The 12681-nt window shown below is 54.4% G+C and overlaps 1 protein-coding gene across 6 annotated transcripts in view; it reads right to left on the reverse strand.

Annotated features, from left to right (window-relative positions):
• Window positions 1–10252, reverse strand: part of LOC132418443 (cyclin-dependent kinase 16) — a 30221-nt gene extending 19969 nt beyond the window's left edge. For 3 of the 6 annotated variants that reach the window (XM_060002291.1, XM_060002290.1, XM_060002289.1), the window contains exons 1-14: window positions 5159–5381; window positions 4422–4555; window positions 4207–4332; window positions 4062–4118; window positions 3849–3963; window positions 3053–3147; window positions 2892–2954; window positions 2503–2626; window positions 2178–2298; window positions 1971–2068; window positions 1781–1886; window positions 1657–1699; window positions 1415–1505; window positions 46–123 (exon numbers count right to left, since the gene is read on the reverse strand). In XM_060002291.1, the coding sequence (XP_059858274.1) occupies window positions 46–123; window positions 1415–1505; window positions 1657–1699; window positions 1781–1886; window positions 1971–2068; window positions 2178–2298; window positions 2503–2626; window positions 2892–2954; window positions 3053–3147; window positions 3849–3963; window positions 4062–4118; window positions 4207–4332; window positions 4422–4555; window positions 5159–5360 (1453 nt within the window). In that variant the 5' untranslated portion in view covers window positions 5361–5381. Of the gene's footprint in view, window positions 1–45; window positions 124–1414; window positions 1506–1656; window positions 1700–1780; window positions 1887–1970; window positions 2069–2177; window positions 2299–2502; window positions 2627–2891; window positions 2955–3052; window positions 3148–3848; window positions 3964–4061; window positions 4119–4206; window positions 4333–4421; window positions 4556–5158; window positions 5382–9790; window positions 10182–10231 lie in introns of those variants that run through there. The other 3 variants (XM_060002293.2, XM_060002292.2, XM_060002294.1) reach the window with 3 other exon arrangements.
• Window positions 10253–12681: the final 2429 nt, after the last annotated feature.

Here is a 12681-nt window from a genome sequence, read left to right on the forward strand (position 1 = left end):
GGTGGACGGGGCAGGGAAGAGGGTGAGGGCCACAAGTACACTTACCTGAGTCAGGCATTGACGAAGACCGAATGCTGGCCTCCTTTTGTAGCTGGATCTCCTTTAGTGCAAATATGGAAGTAGCTGTGGGTGGAGGAGAGACAGGAGTGGGGCATGACCCATGAGGCCACCTAGGACCACCTCCCATGTGGCCCCGTCAGGGAAATTAGAAAAAGCTGCCTTTTCTTTGAGAGCCTTGACTTTCATCCATCAAATAATCCCACACACAAACCAGCTACAACCAGGGAAAATGGAATATAGACTATTACATGACACCAAGAAATCACTAACTTTGTCAAGTGCGACAGTGATACTGCGATTACCACCTATAAAGTCTAGACAATGGATGGTGTTTGGGATTTTTCTTTTTGTTTTTTTTTTGCGGCACGTGGGCCTCTCACTGTTGTGGCCTCTCCCGTTGCGGAGCACAGGCTCTGGACGCGCAGGCTCAGCGGCCATGGCTCATGGGCCCAGCTGCTCCGCGGCATGTGGGATCTTCCCGGACCGGGGCACGAACCCCCGTGTCCCCTGCGTCGGCAGGTGGACTCTCAACCACTGCGCCACCAGGGAAGCCCGGTGTTTGGGATTTGATTGAGATTAATCCAATCAAATGTTAGCGTGATAATGGTATTACTGTTACGCTTAAGAAAATATTTTAGAGATACATGCTGAAATTGTTTATAGATGAATGATGTATCTGGAACTTGATTCAAAATAATCAGAGTGATTATAGATAAAACCTGATTGGCCATGAGTTGATCACTTGTTGGAGTACCTGGGGACTCATCATATTATTTGGTCTAATATATAAATATATCTAACTTTAAAACGTCCATATTAAAAAGTTTTAAAAAGTCAGACATAACGGAACACGCCATGTGCCTCCATTTCTGTAGGGGACAGGGACAGGGAAAGCATATCTATGCTTTAGAAGTCAAACTAGTGGCAACTTTTAGAGGGGATACCAGGAATAACTGAAGGAGAAAAGAGGGCACTTCAGGGGAGCTTCTCACATCCTATTTCTCGACCTGTATGCCGGTTACACGGGTGTTTAGTTTGTAAAAATTCATTGTGCTATATGCTTATGATCTATCATTTCTCAGTATCTATTTCACAACATTTACTTTTTTTTAAAAGGTAAAGTGATGTTCCATCGGTTTTTATGTACGTTTGAAAATTTCCAGGAACTGAAAACTAAAAAACTCTTCTGTAATGAACAACACATCACACACGTGAACAAGGGCATACCCCCCCACCCCACCCCACCCCATCCAAGGTGGCAGAGCCAGAGCCCAACACAACCTGCCCAGCTATCTGCAGCAGTCCTGTTCCCCAAAGCCCCCCACCAGCCGGTCCATTCCCCAGCTCCACTCACTGTCAGGAAGTTTGTGGATCCGTTCCCCCAGACTGAGGAAGAATGGATGTTTCATGGCATCTTCTGCGGAGATCCGATTGCGACCTTCAAACTGAGTGTGTGTGTTGGGATGGGGGAGTATTGACACTTTCAACAAGTAGGCTTCTCTTCCTCCCCGCCCCAGATCCTGCCCCTGTAGCTCCCTGTTTCCCCACACCTGGAATCCGCTAGGCCCCAAGGCTGGCCCAGGAAGATCGTCTCACCTGCAGCAGCTTGGTGAGGAGGTCAGCCCCGTCGCTGTCAAGTCTACCACAAGGACAAGGGGACCTGTTTTAAACTCAGTTTGGGTACTCTGGTCCCTAACACCCACCTACCCACCAGCCTCACCGGGGTGCATGGCTCAAAAGGGCCTCGGCTCGGTACTTGGGGTAGTTGTATGTCTTGAACTCTTCATTGGACAGGATGCCCGGCCATGTCTCCTCAGTTGGGGTTCCTGGCGGGGAAGTGGAGTTATCCTAAACATCTCACAGGGCCTCCCTGCATGTCCCCACAGCTCCTAGGGCTCATGCCTCCTCACCCAAGATGCGGAAGATGAAGTGCAGCTGTTCCTCCACCGTGGAGCCCGGGAAGAGGGGCCGGCCTGTGGCCATCTCATAGAAGATGCAGCCCACACCCCTGGGCAGGGAGGGCACAGTGAATATGTAGGCAGTTGGCCGGTTGGCTGTTGTGACCAAGCCACCCCCCTTCACCGCATGGCCCCTGCCACACTTCGACCTGTCCTCACCACATGTCAATCTGAGTGGAGTAGTCCGTGGACCCGAGCAGGATGTCGGGGGGCCGGTACCACAGTGTTACCACCTCATTGGAGTAGGTCTTCGTTGGAATTGACTTGGCCCGGGCCAGGCCTGGTAGGTGGAGAGAGAAGGGGCAGCTGGAATTGAGGAGGTTGTGGGCAGTATTGGGGAGAATGCAGTTAGGACTGAGGGCATCCTAAGCAAAGCCTGGAGGGGCTGAATGGGAGGGACTGAGACCAGGTGGTTGTGGGGAAGGGGGAGGCTGGGAGAGTAAGGCTGGGGGATCACTGGGAAGAAGGCAGAGGCCAGGGGTACCAAAGTCGGCCAGCTTGAGCTCTCCTCTCTCATTGATGAGCAGGTTCTGGGGCTTGAGGTCTCGGTGTAGCACCTTCTGCCGGTGGCAGTAGGCCAGGCCACGGAGCAGCTGGAACAGGAACAGCTGGGGACCCAGGAACGGCAGGCAGAGGTCAAAGAGTATCCAGCAGCCTGACCCCCAGCAGGCACTGCTCCCCCTCCCAAAGACAGGCACTGAGCCCAGAGCCTTGTCTCACAAAAGAGGATAGGGTCCCAATGCCCTCCAAGGGCTCCCAGCTTTTTTTTTGGCAAAAAAGCCAAACAGGAAAAGTCTGTTTCTGGGAGATTTGTGGGGTGGAGTGGGTGAGTGAGGGGCCCCCTTGTGCCCCTGCTTCCTGCCCCACACCCACTTTCACATTGTGCATGTTGATGACGTTCCCACAGTCATCCAGGTACTGCTTCAGGTCCTTGTCCTGAGGAAAGAAGAGCAGGTAGAGGAAAGAGGGTCACATCCTGTGGCTCCTGGCCATCTCCCCACCTCCCCCCAGGACCCACTGCCACCCAACCTTACCAGGTACTCAAAGACAAGGGTGAGGGACTTCTCCGTGTGAATAATGTCGTGTAGCGTGACGATGTTGGCGTGTTTGAGGTCCTTGAGCAGGGACACTGCAGGAAGCAGGGGGGTGGGACAGGGGAAGAGTCAGGGCCCACCCTCAGAACAGAGGCAAGGAGGAGGACTAGACCGGGTCGAGCCCAGATGGCTTGGGGTGGTGGCTCACAGCCACCGGCTCTAACCCACCTGATACCAGGAAGAAGGTGTGTCCCCAAGTTCCAGATGTGGAAACTAAGGCTCAGAGAAGAGTATAGAGCAAGAACCTGGGATTGCAGCCCCAGGCTTATGTGACACTAGATTTTCACAACCAGTTTTTGGTTTCTGGAAAGCGCCCTTGCTCCAATCCTCAGTACACAGATCTGCAGCATCGTGTGAAAATGAGTTTGCACACTCAATTACTATGCAATTCAGATTCATTCCATGTGAAATTCTGACTAGAAACTATTGTGTCAAGTAAACTGGTGAGCACTTTCAGGGATATTCTCAGAACCAAAGCAAGCACCCTGCTTTACAATTCACCTACCTCTTCTCCACACAGGAAGATTCCTGGTTACCCTGATTTATTATCTGGATATGTGGCTGATGGGCACTTTCTCATGAAGCCCAGAACGTCAGGAGGGAAGTCCCAGAACCCCTAGTCCCTGTCCTCACTATGGGTGTGTGTGTGCAAGTGTGTGTGTGTGTGTGTGTGCGTGCACGCGCACACCATGGGGAGAGCCCGGGAAGCCTGGGGCAGATCAGATGGGGCCTGTACCTTCCCGGATGGCGGTGCAGGGTGCCCCCTCTTCGTGTTCCAGTCTGATCTCCTTGAGTGCCACGAGGTTGTCTGTGAGCTTGCTTTTGCCTTTGTACACGGTGGCATAGGTACCCTGGAATGTGAGGAAGAGTGACAGGAGACGAGCTATGAAGCTGCAGGGAGTTCCCACGGACCCCCAGCCCTACCATGGGCCTCCTGGCTGTCTCTCACCTCTCCCAGCTTGTCCAGCTTGATGTAGGTCTCCAGTTTCCCAAAGCCAATCTCAGACTGTGGGGCAAAGGAGGCAGGCTGAAGTAAGCTCAGGGGAAGGGACTGGGAGGAGGAAGAGGAGGAGACAGGAAGAGAAGACGCTCACCAGGCTGACACGGCGGAGGCGGCGGCTGAGGGGCTTGTCGAAGATGGGGCTATTGAGGGTCAGCTTCTCAAGGTAGCCCTCGGGCAGCCGGATGTCGGCTGGTAGTGATAGGCGCTTGTTGATGTCCTGGCAGGCAAACAGGACCATGAGCTCCAACTCCCCAGGTCCGACCCTCTTTTCCAGCCCCGCCACTGCCCGGACAGGGGGTTCAGCACCTCAGTGGAGATCTTGCGTGGGGGATGGTTGCGCATGCGCACCCTCACTGGTGACTGCACCTCATCCGAGGACGTGGCTGAAGCCTGGTCACTTTCCCCGTCAGACCCCATCTTCAAGTCCTCGTGTACAATCTCTGGTAGTGGGGACAGGGGGAGGGCAGGCCGGGTGGGCTCAGAAGCCCCAGGACAAATCCCCCCACCCTCCCGTAACACATTCCCTCATCACACACGTGTGCACATGGCCCCCAGAGCAGCCTGGAGTCCCTCATGGAGAGGGTGGGAAGGCCCAGGGAGGTTCACACAGGTCAAGACAGGTTGAACTGGGAAGGCAATAGTCACCTAGTGGAGCACCCCGCGTCAGCGGCGAGCTGAAACTGCGGCTGGCCCAGAGCCAGTGGGCAGGCAGCAGAAGTAGCCAAATGCCCTGGGAAGGCAGGCCCAGGGCAGGCAGGTGCCAGGAGGCCTGAGGGGGGTGTCACAGAGCGCAGGAGAAGGGCAGAGGGAGGCTTGGGGCAGCTGTGGCAGGCGGGGCACCCTTCCTCCCCGCTGAGGCCTGGGCACAAAGCCAAGGAAAGGGACACAGATGGACAATAGAGAGAGGGTGTTGAGAGAGGATGGCAGAGATGAGGGAAAAAATGGAGAAAGGAAAATGAAAATAACGCAAGTTTAAGAGGAACTCAGTTGGAAGGCAGCACCCCTGGGACCAGTCTGGGAGTGGGAATGGTCAGTGGACCCACCTGGTGCAGAGCTGAGTGGGCCCCGTCCAGAGCGAGGTTCACCAGGGGCAGCACGTGTGGGGCCCTCTCCAAGGTCACTGCCGCCGCCACTGCCACTCTCATCCAGGCCTATCTGTTCAGGGGCACCATTGGTCTTATCTACACCTCGGCCCCCTCGGAGTGTCATTGACAGCTGCCGTTTGATCTTCTTCATCCGATCCATGGCGACCTGCGCAGGGGGTATGGATGCGAATGGGTCCCACATTAGCATTTGCCTGACACCCATAGGCCCCCTAAAACCCATGACAACCCAGTGAGGTGCACTGACATGAACCTGTGTCAGTGCCCACCCAACCACTGTGGAGTCCTGGGACCACTCAGGATTCCTAGAAACCTGGCATGGATGGAGACCCTTGTCAGTGCCTGCCACCTACGATGACCGGCCCCAGGGCACCCTGCTCCTAAGGAGCCCACCTGGGTACTGAGGCTTGGGTGGCTGGCTGAGGGAAAGGGCCCAACTGGTGGCGTGTTGGCCTCTATGGGGGCACCCTCACTGTGGAAGCAGAGGCTCCACAGCAGGCATTCTCGGGTGCAGCAGCACTGATGGACCTAGCCATTGGTGTAGCGGGGGGCTCGCCCAGGACGCCGGAACCACTGACACGGCCCCGGGCACGCCCACAGAATGGCATGTTCTGCTGGCACCAGCTCACATCACCCCCAACTGCCAAGGCGGAACGCTCCCCGCGACCACAAGGACCCTCCTGCCTCCCCCAGCAGCCATGGTCAAGGTGGCTAAAGGATTACCCCAGTGGGCTACCCAGGTGAGGGGTGCAGGGAGAGGGAGGGAGAGTCCTGCCCAGACCCAACCACTGGGTGGGGTTGCGGGGGGATCTAAGTCTACCAGCTGTCCTGGTTCCATCAGGTTGAACCCAGATTTTACCAGATTTTTACAAGCCAGGTCACATTTCTCCTCTACTTGAGAACATACCACATGTCCCTTATCACCCCAAATAAACGTCTCAGTCCTTAATGTGGCCCACAAGGCCCCCATTCACACCATTACCTCTCTGGCCTCACCGCCCCCTCGTTGCTAATTGCTGTTCTGAAACCGCACCCAAAAGTCCCACCTCAGGGCCTTTGCAGTGGCTGTTCCTGGTACTTAGAAGACCCTTCCCCTAGATTTCAAAATAGCTCACTCCCTCATCCCCTTCAGGCCATTGCTCAAATATCACCCTTTTCACAGATAACCACGAATAACCCTATTTAAAATCGCAATCATTCTGAGCCCCCTCACCTTGCCAATTACCCCCCCAGCACTTATCACCTCCTCAGAAATGACACCATCTAGTTACTGGTTTCTTTATTCTTTACTGTCTGTCTCCTCACCACCATAACTAGAAGATCAGCTCCGCCAGGGTAGATTTATGTCTGTTTAGGTCACGGCTATATCCTGAGGACCTGGAACAGTGACTGACACAGAGTAGATGCTCAAAAAGTGCTTGTGGAAGAAATTAATGAAGCAGGGGGCTAAGGGCCTAGGACCAACATCTGTCAGGGTGAGCAGGGTCAGTCCCTGCTACTCATGAACAACCCCAGACAAGGTGACCCAGGGACACTGGTATCAGCAAGAAGATGGGGCTGCTAGAGGGAACGGGGCCACCAAAAGGCTTAGGCCAGCCTTCTTCTGCTTCCTCCTGGGCTCTGGGCCAGCAAGGAGGGGGAAAGACCTGGCCCAGGAACCATCTGGACTCACAGCAGGGCCTAAGATGGCCCTGGGCCCAAGGGAAGTGGAGCTAGATAGAAGGTTGACGATGAGGCTGGGGCTGGATTCGAAAGAGAGAGAAGTGGGTCATCTGTTACCTTGAAATCAGGTGCTTACCCTAGCGATCCCCATACCCCACTTCTGCCTGCCTGAGCTCATCACCCCCAGAAGGGGTAGAGGGCCCAGCCTAGCAGAAAGATCCAGTAAAGAGGATGAAGTCCATCCAAAGAACCCAAGATAACAATAACAAAAAAAATCCTGACCCAAGAGGCTGAACACTGGACCTGAGGCTGAGGAAGGTGAAGCATGGCCAGCCCCCAAAGACTGTTTTCCATACGTCCATATGGCATGGATACCCAGTCGCTTTGCCTGTTGTGGCAGGGAATGGGGAGCTGGGGCGACTGTAAGTAGAGCTGGACGGAGGATGAGGAAGGAACCCGAAGGAGCCATGGATCCATGACCTCTAAGCGGTAACCCCAAGGGCTGGACATATTCCAGAGTTCAGTTTTGGGGGGATTTTAGGGAGACAGGGTACAAAATCTGTGTATCATGCAACGCCCCCAGCAGGGGAACCCTGGACAGGGCCCTGTGAACAGAGACACTTGAACATTAATCTGCAGTAAAACTTTTAAATATCATTTCAGTTTTCTGAGATTTTTAGGTTTTAGAATACTGAAGGAGCAAGAAACTGGATACACAACCCCACTCTGAGAAGGGCACATGTCCGTCTTGACCCCCTGAGGGGATGCTTCCATCCTCAGAATACTTCCACACCCAAGGATACTCACCACCTCACATCACACCAACCACTGAGGACACAGTCATCACACTCTACTAACTCCTATAGGAACATACCATCCTCATTCTGTTCAGGCACATCTCATAAGCACACACTGGACTCTCAGTGTCCTGCTTCCTTCAGTACACACTGGACCCTCAAGAAGGCTTCTCTGCATTGTAACTGCCATCGGCAACGCAATTTCCCTATTTATCTCTAACCCCCATCAGCACACAAAGCCTCAACAGAGCACTAAGCTCTGTTAGCACACCACTGGCCCCTCTAAGTTAACTCTTAGCACCACATGCTGCCTGTTTTCTTCTCCACAGCACTCACTGTTCCCCCAACATGATTCTGACCCCTATTAACATGCACTTGGGACCCTCTACAGCAGTAGAGGTTGGTAACCCACATTAGCACTCACTGGACCTTCACACTACCCTGAATCCCATGAACACAAAGTGAATCTTGCAGATCCCTGACCTGTTTTAGCCCACACTCAGATCCCTCCACAGCTATGATCATCACTAACACATATTCTGGTCCTCCCACTACCCTGTCCCCCCATACCCCATCAGCACAGGCTGGACCTTCACTTCACCCTGACCCCTATTAGCACACACCGGGCCTCACAGTGCCTCCCCATTACCACACCCTGAACCTGTACTCAGCCCTAGTCCCCAGGGACACACAAACACGCTGTTCTATAATGGCCTGACCCTCATTAGTGCACACAGATCTTCATTCAGCCCAGAACCCCAGTAACACACTTCAGCCCTCCATGGCACTAATCCACTTTAGCACACCTGGACTGTCACGTTCCTGTCCTTTAGTTCTCTTTGTTTCAACTCCTCCATAGCTATAACCCCTGTCGGTTGACAACTGGATCACTTCACAGCGCTGATCTTCCTTATTGTACACAAGATCCCCTCCACAGCTCTACCCTCCTTTAGCACTCTCTGGAACCTCAACGCACCTCAGTCCCCCAAGAACACACTGTCTTCAGAATGTTCAGACGCTCATTAGCATATTCCAGAACTCATACTGCTCTGATTCTCCCCCCCATTGGCACACATTTAAGCGCCTCCATGACTCTAAATCCACATTAATAGTCACTAGAACTTCATATATTACCCTGCTCCTTCTTAGGGTGTCCTAGAGTCTCACATCCCTTGACCTCATGGACCCACACACACTGATCTCACACCATCCTGATCCTTAATACACTGAACCTCTTACAGTGCTTAGATACTTCCCTCACCCCCAACCCACACACACATATATCCACAACTCTGATACCCATTAGCACAGGCTCAGGGCTTCCACTACTCTGCCCCCATTAGCACATACTGGGCCTCATACTACCCAGACCTTTATTATCATATGCACATACCCTCGAGAGCTATGACCCCCATTAGTACCCTCTCAACACTGGAGTTCTTCCACTACCCTGTCCTCCATGAGCACACTCTGCACCCTCACACCTCGCAGTCCGTCATGGACAAATACACAATATTAACACCATCCTGACCACCCCCCCCCTTACCACACACAGGGCCTAAGAACCCCGATCCTACTGGCACACCCTCTGGTACCTCTACCACCTTATCCCCCAGTAACACACACGGGGCCTTTCTACAGCTATAACCCCATTTGCATATCTTAGCACTCCTCCGACGTCCTCTCCCTTGTTATACATCCTCAGGTCCCTCCATCGCCCTGCACCGCCCCTCCGTTAGCACACACTGGGCCTCAAAACCTTACAAAGCGGTAAGACTTATTACCACATGCTCCGACCCCTCCACAGCTCAGGCCCCCGTTAGCAAACCTCGAGTCTTTCACCACTCTGCCACCCATTTACACACCCTCTGGTCCTTCGATTACCCTGCTCCCCATTAGCACCCACAGTACTTCCCATCCCCAGTTCCCAGACCAGGCCCAGGGCGGGGCCAAGGTCAGGGAGGCCCCAAATGACCCCCGGCCCGGCGCATTCTGGGAAACTCGCTGGGGGAGGGGGCACACGCCAGCAGTGCAGCCCGGCAACGCCCGGGGTCTGGGTTGGTTCTGTAGGAGGAAGGGCAGCCCCCACCCCACGCCTCGTGGACGCGCTCACCGGCGGGGGCGCGCGAGCAACCTCAACGCCGCGGGACCGGCGCGGCGGCGCCTGGGGCGGCGGCCCGGGCTGAGGCCGCGCGACCTCCTTCTCCTCCTGTTCGCCGCAGGCGCCCGTCCCAGTAGTCTTCGGCCATGGCTGCTGGGCCCGGGCCGCCGCCGGCTGAGGAGGAGGAGGCGGCGGCGGCGGCGGTGGCTGAGGCGGAGGCGGCGTCCCGCTCAGCCGGCCATGAGCTTGGCCGCTGCGGGCGATGCCCCTGGGCTCGCTGGCGCCGGCTAGAATCCGAGAGCTCACGGCGGCTCGCGGTTCAGAGCCGACTGCTCGCGGAGACGCGGCAGATCCCAGAGCCGAACACCCTACGGCCCAACCGCTGCGCGCGCCGCGCTCCGCGCATGCGCACGCACGCGCTGGAAAGGGTGAAGTGGTAGGGAAGGGACTCACCTCGGACTGGATGTACCAAAAGACCCGTCCGCAGCGGGAGGGGGCGCGGCCATTGCGCGCCCACTGGGGAATGTGGCGCTGCCCTGGAATGGCGCCAGGGGGGAAGTGTAGAGGTTGTTTAGTACTCAGTTCCGATCTTGCTAGAAGTTTGCTAACGCTGAAGTGGGCAGCAGACAGTGACCAGCGTGCCGGTCACCACTCGGTCCCCCTACTCCGTCTCACTTGGTACATCCCCATGATAGCAAACGGGACTTTGGGAAGGAGGAAAAAGATAAGGCAGTCAGTCCTAGTCCCTTGAGGTGCCTCCGGAGACAGGGACTTTAAAGGTTCGCGAGAAGATGACTTTTCTAGGAGAAGCGGCCTGGAGAATCACTGGCCTCTACCACCTTAGATAGGACAGAGTCTAGCCCCGCCCAGCTGCTCCTCCCCAAACGCGAGCTCATTCCCACTGTGAATGTATGCGGCCCCGCCCTTTGAGATTGTCGCCCATCCAATCGGATTTGCTCCCTGGGGTGAGGCAGAGCAAGAATAAAGGGCGTGGCCTGGCTGGAGAGGCGTGATTTCGCTGCCCCGGCCGCGCCTCTGCCAGGTTTTCATTGGTTTCACCGTCGATGGGGCGGGGCCTCCTTTTTGTTCTCAACCATGGGTCGAATGCCTCGCAAGGTGATTGGTCAAAAGGTCTTTCAATCGAATTTCGTCCCGCCTTTAACCCCTCCCATCTCCATCAGCGAAGCTCACGGGGTGGAGCCTAGGCTGAAGGGAAAGATGGACCTTTACAGGAGCGAGTGCATTACTACGCATGCTTGGGACTTTGGGTTGGAAAGGGGGCTCTTTTCCGCCTCACGCGAGGATTTGTACCCTAAATTGGGTTTTACTGCCACCTCTCAACGACCTCTTCTGGCCCGCCGGAGCCCCGCCCGTGGTTCCCCCTGCCCCACCTCCTGGGCTCTCCGGTTTTTCATTTTATTTATTGGGCGCCTGTTGTGTGTCAAGCACTGACAAACCAACCTAATCCCTCACCCCTCTCTGCCTGCAAAACTCCTACACTATCACCAAGCCCAGTTTAAATGGCAGCAGACTCCGTCCGGCAGGCCATCTGGAACATCTTTACACGGCACCCCAGTGCAAAGCCAACTTCCCCATCTCTTCTGGGCTTCCCCTTATGGTACCCTTGGTCACACCAGTTCATATTAACGAGGATTTACCGGAGCATGTCGGGAGTGGAAATATTTCACAAAGACAAAAGTCCACCTCGGGATAGATGATCGCGTCCATCACTTCCCAGACCTCATCTGTTAGCCGCCTCACTCGGCTCCAGTCGTACTAGTATCCTAGCTGTTCCTGAATGAAGCAGGCACAGTCCAGCCTCAGGGACTTTGCACTTGCTGTTCCCTTTGCCTGGAATGCTCTTTCCCCAGATATCCACTTGCCTCATCTTTTTCCAAGTCCTTGTTTCAATGTCACCTTCTTCATGAAGCCTTCACTGACTCCCCTATTTAAAACTGCCTACCTGCACCCCCCCATCATTCCCCAGACCTGGCTCTACAGATCTTCTGAACTGCACTGATCAACTTCTAACATACAATTTACTCACTGTGTTTATTGTCTATTCTAGGTCTTGCCCTAGCAAAACATAAGTATGCGCACACGCGCATGCACACACACACACAACCCACCCCAGGACACGGATGTTTTTTATCTATTGCTATCTCCAACACCTACAATAGAGCCTGACACACAGTAAGCAGTCAACAAATGTTTGTTGAATGCCTGATGGTAAATAGTTCTAGGCAGAGACAAGAGGAAGCAACCTTGTCCCACCCTGTCCTTTGTGCCTGCTGGGTGCAGGGGGCTCAGTGCAGTGACCCAGCCCTTGCCCACTGAGCCCTGGTGTTATAATGGTAGACAAAAATGATAGAGAAGTGAAATGGCATGTGTGGGGAACTGAAATGCAACCAGAAAACATGGGTTCTTGATGAAGAAACTGTTCTCAAACCTTGTGCAAATTAGGTAGCAAGGGGATCCAGGAGCTGTGGTGGTGAAGAAAGGGACAGCAATGTCTGGAGTCAGGAGGTGTAATGGTGGGGGGTGGGGGGGATACAGTGAACAAGGTCTAGAGTACCCATGAAGGCCCCAGGATAGTAGAAGCAGAGAAATCAAGTTTGTGTGCAAGCCTCAGATGCTGAGGTGGAAATGGTGGAAACAGTGGACAGACGTGCAGAGTTTGGGGGTACTCTAGAGCAGCAATAATGGAAAAAGTACCTGTGGCGGGAAAACCTCTCCACTTGACCTAGATAGCTAGCATCACCACTAAATGGATGCCAGAGATAAAGCACTTCAGTCCCTAATGTCCTGGGGGAGAATGAAAGGAAGTATGGAAGGATGAGGTCACCCAAACAGAATAGGCGAAGAAAAAACAAGTAACCAGAAAGGGACTTCCCTGGTGGCTC

Source organism: Delphinus delphis, chromosome X, assembly GCF_949987515.2.
Source record: "Delphinus delphis chromosome X, mDelDel1.2, whole genome shotgun sequence".
Lineage (NCBI taxonomy): Eukaryota > Metazoa > Chordata > Mammalia > Artiodactyla > Delphinidae > Delphinus > Delphinus delphis.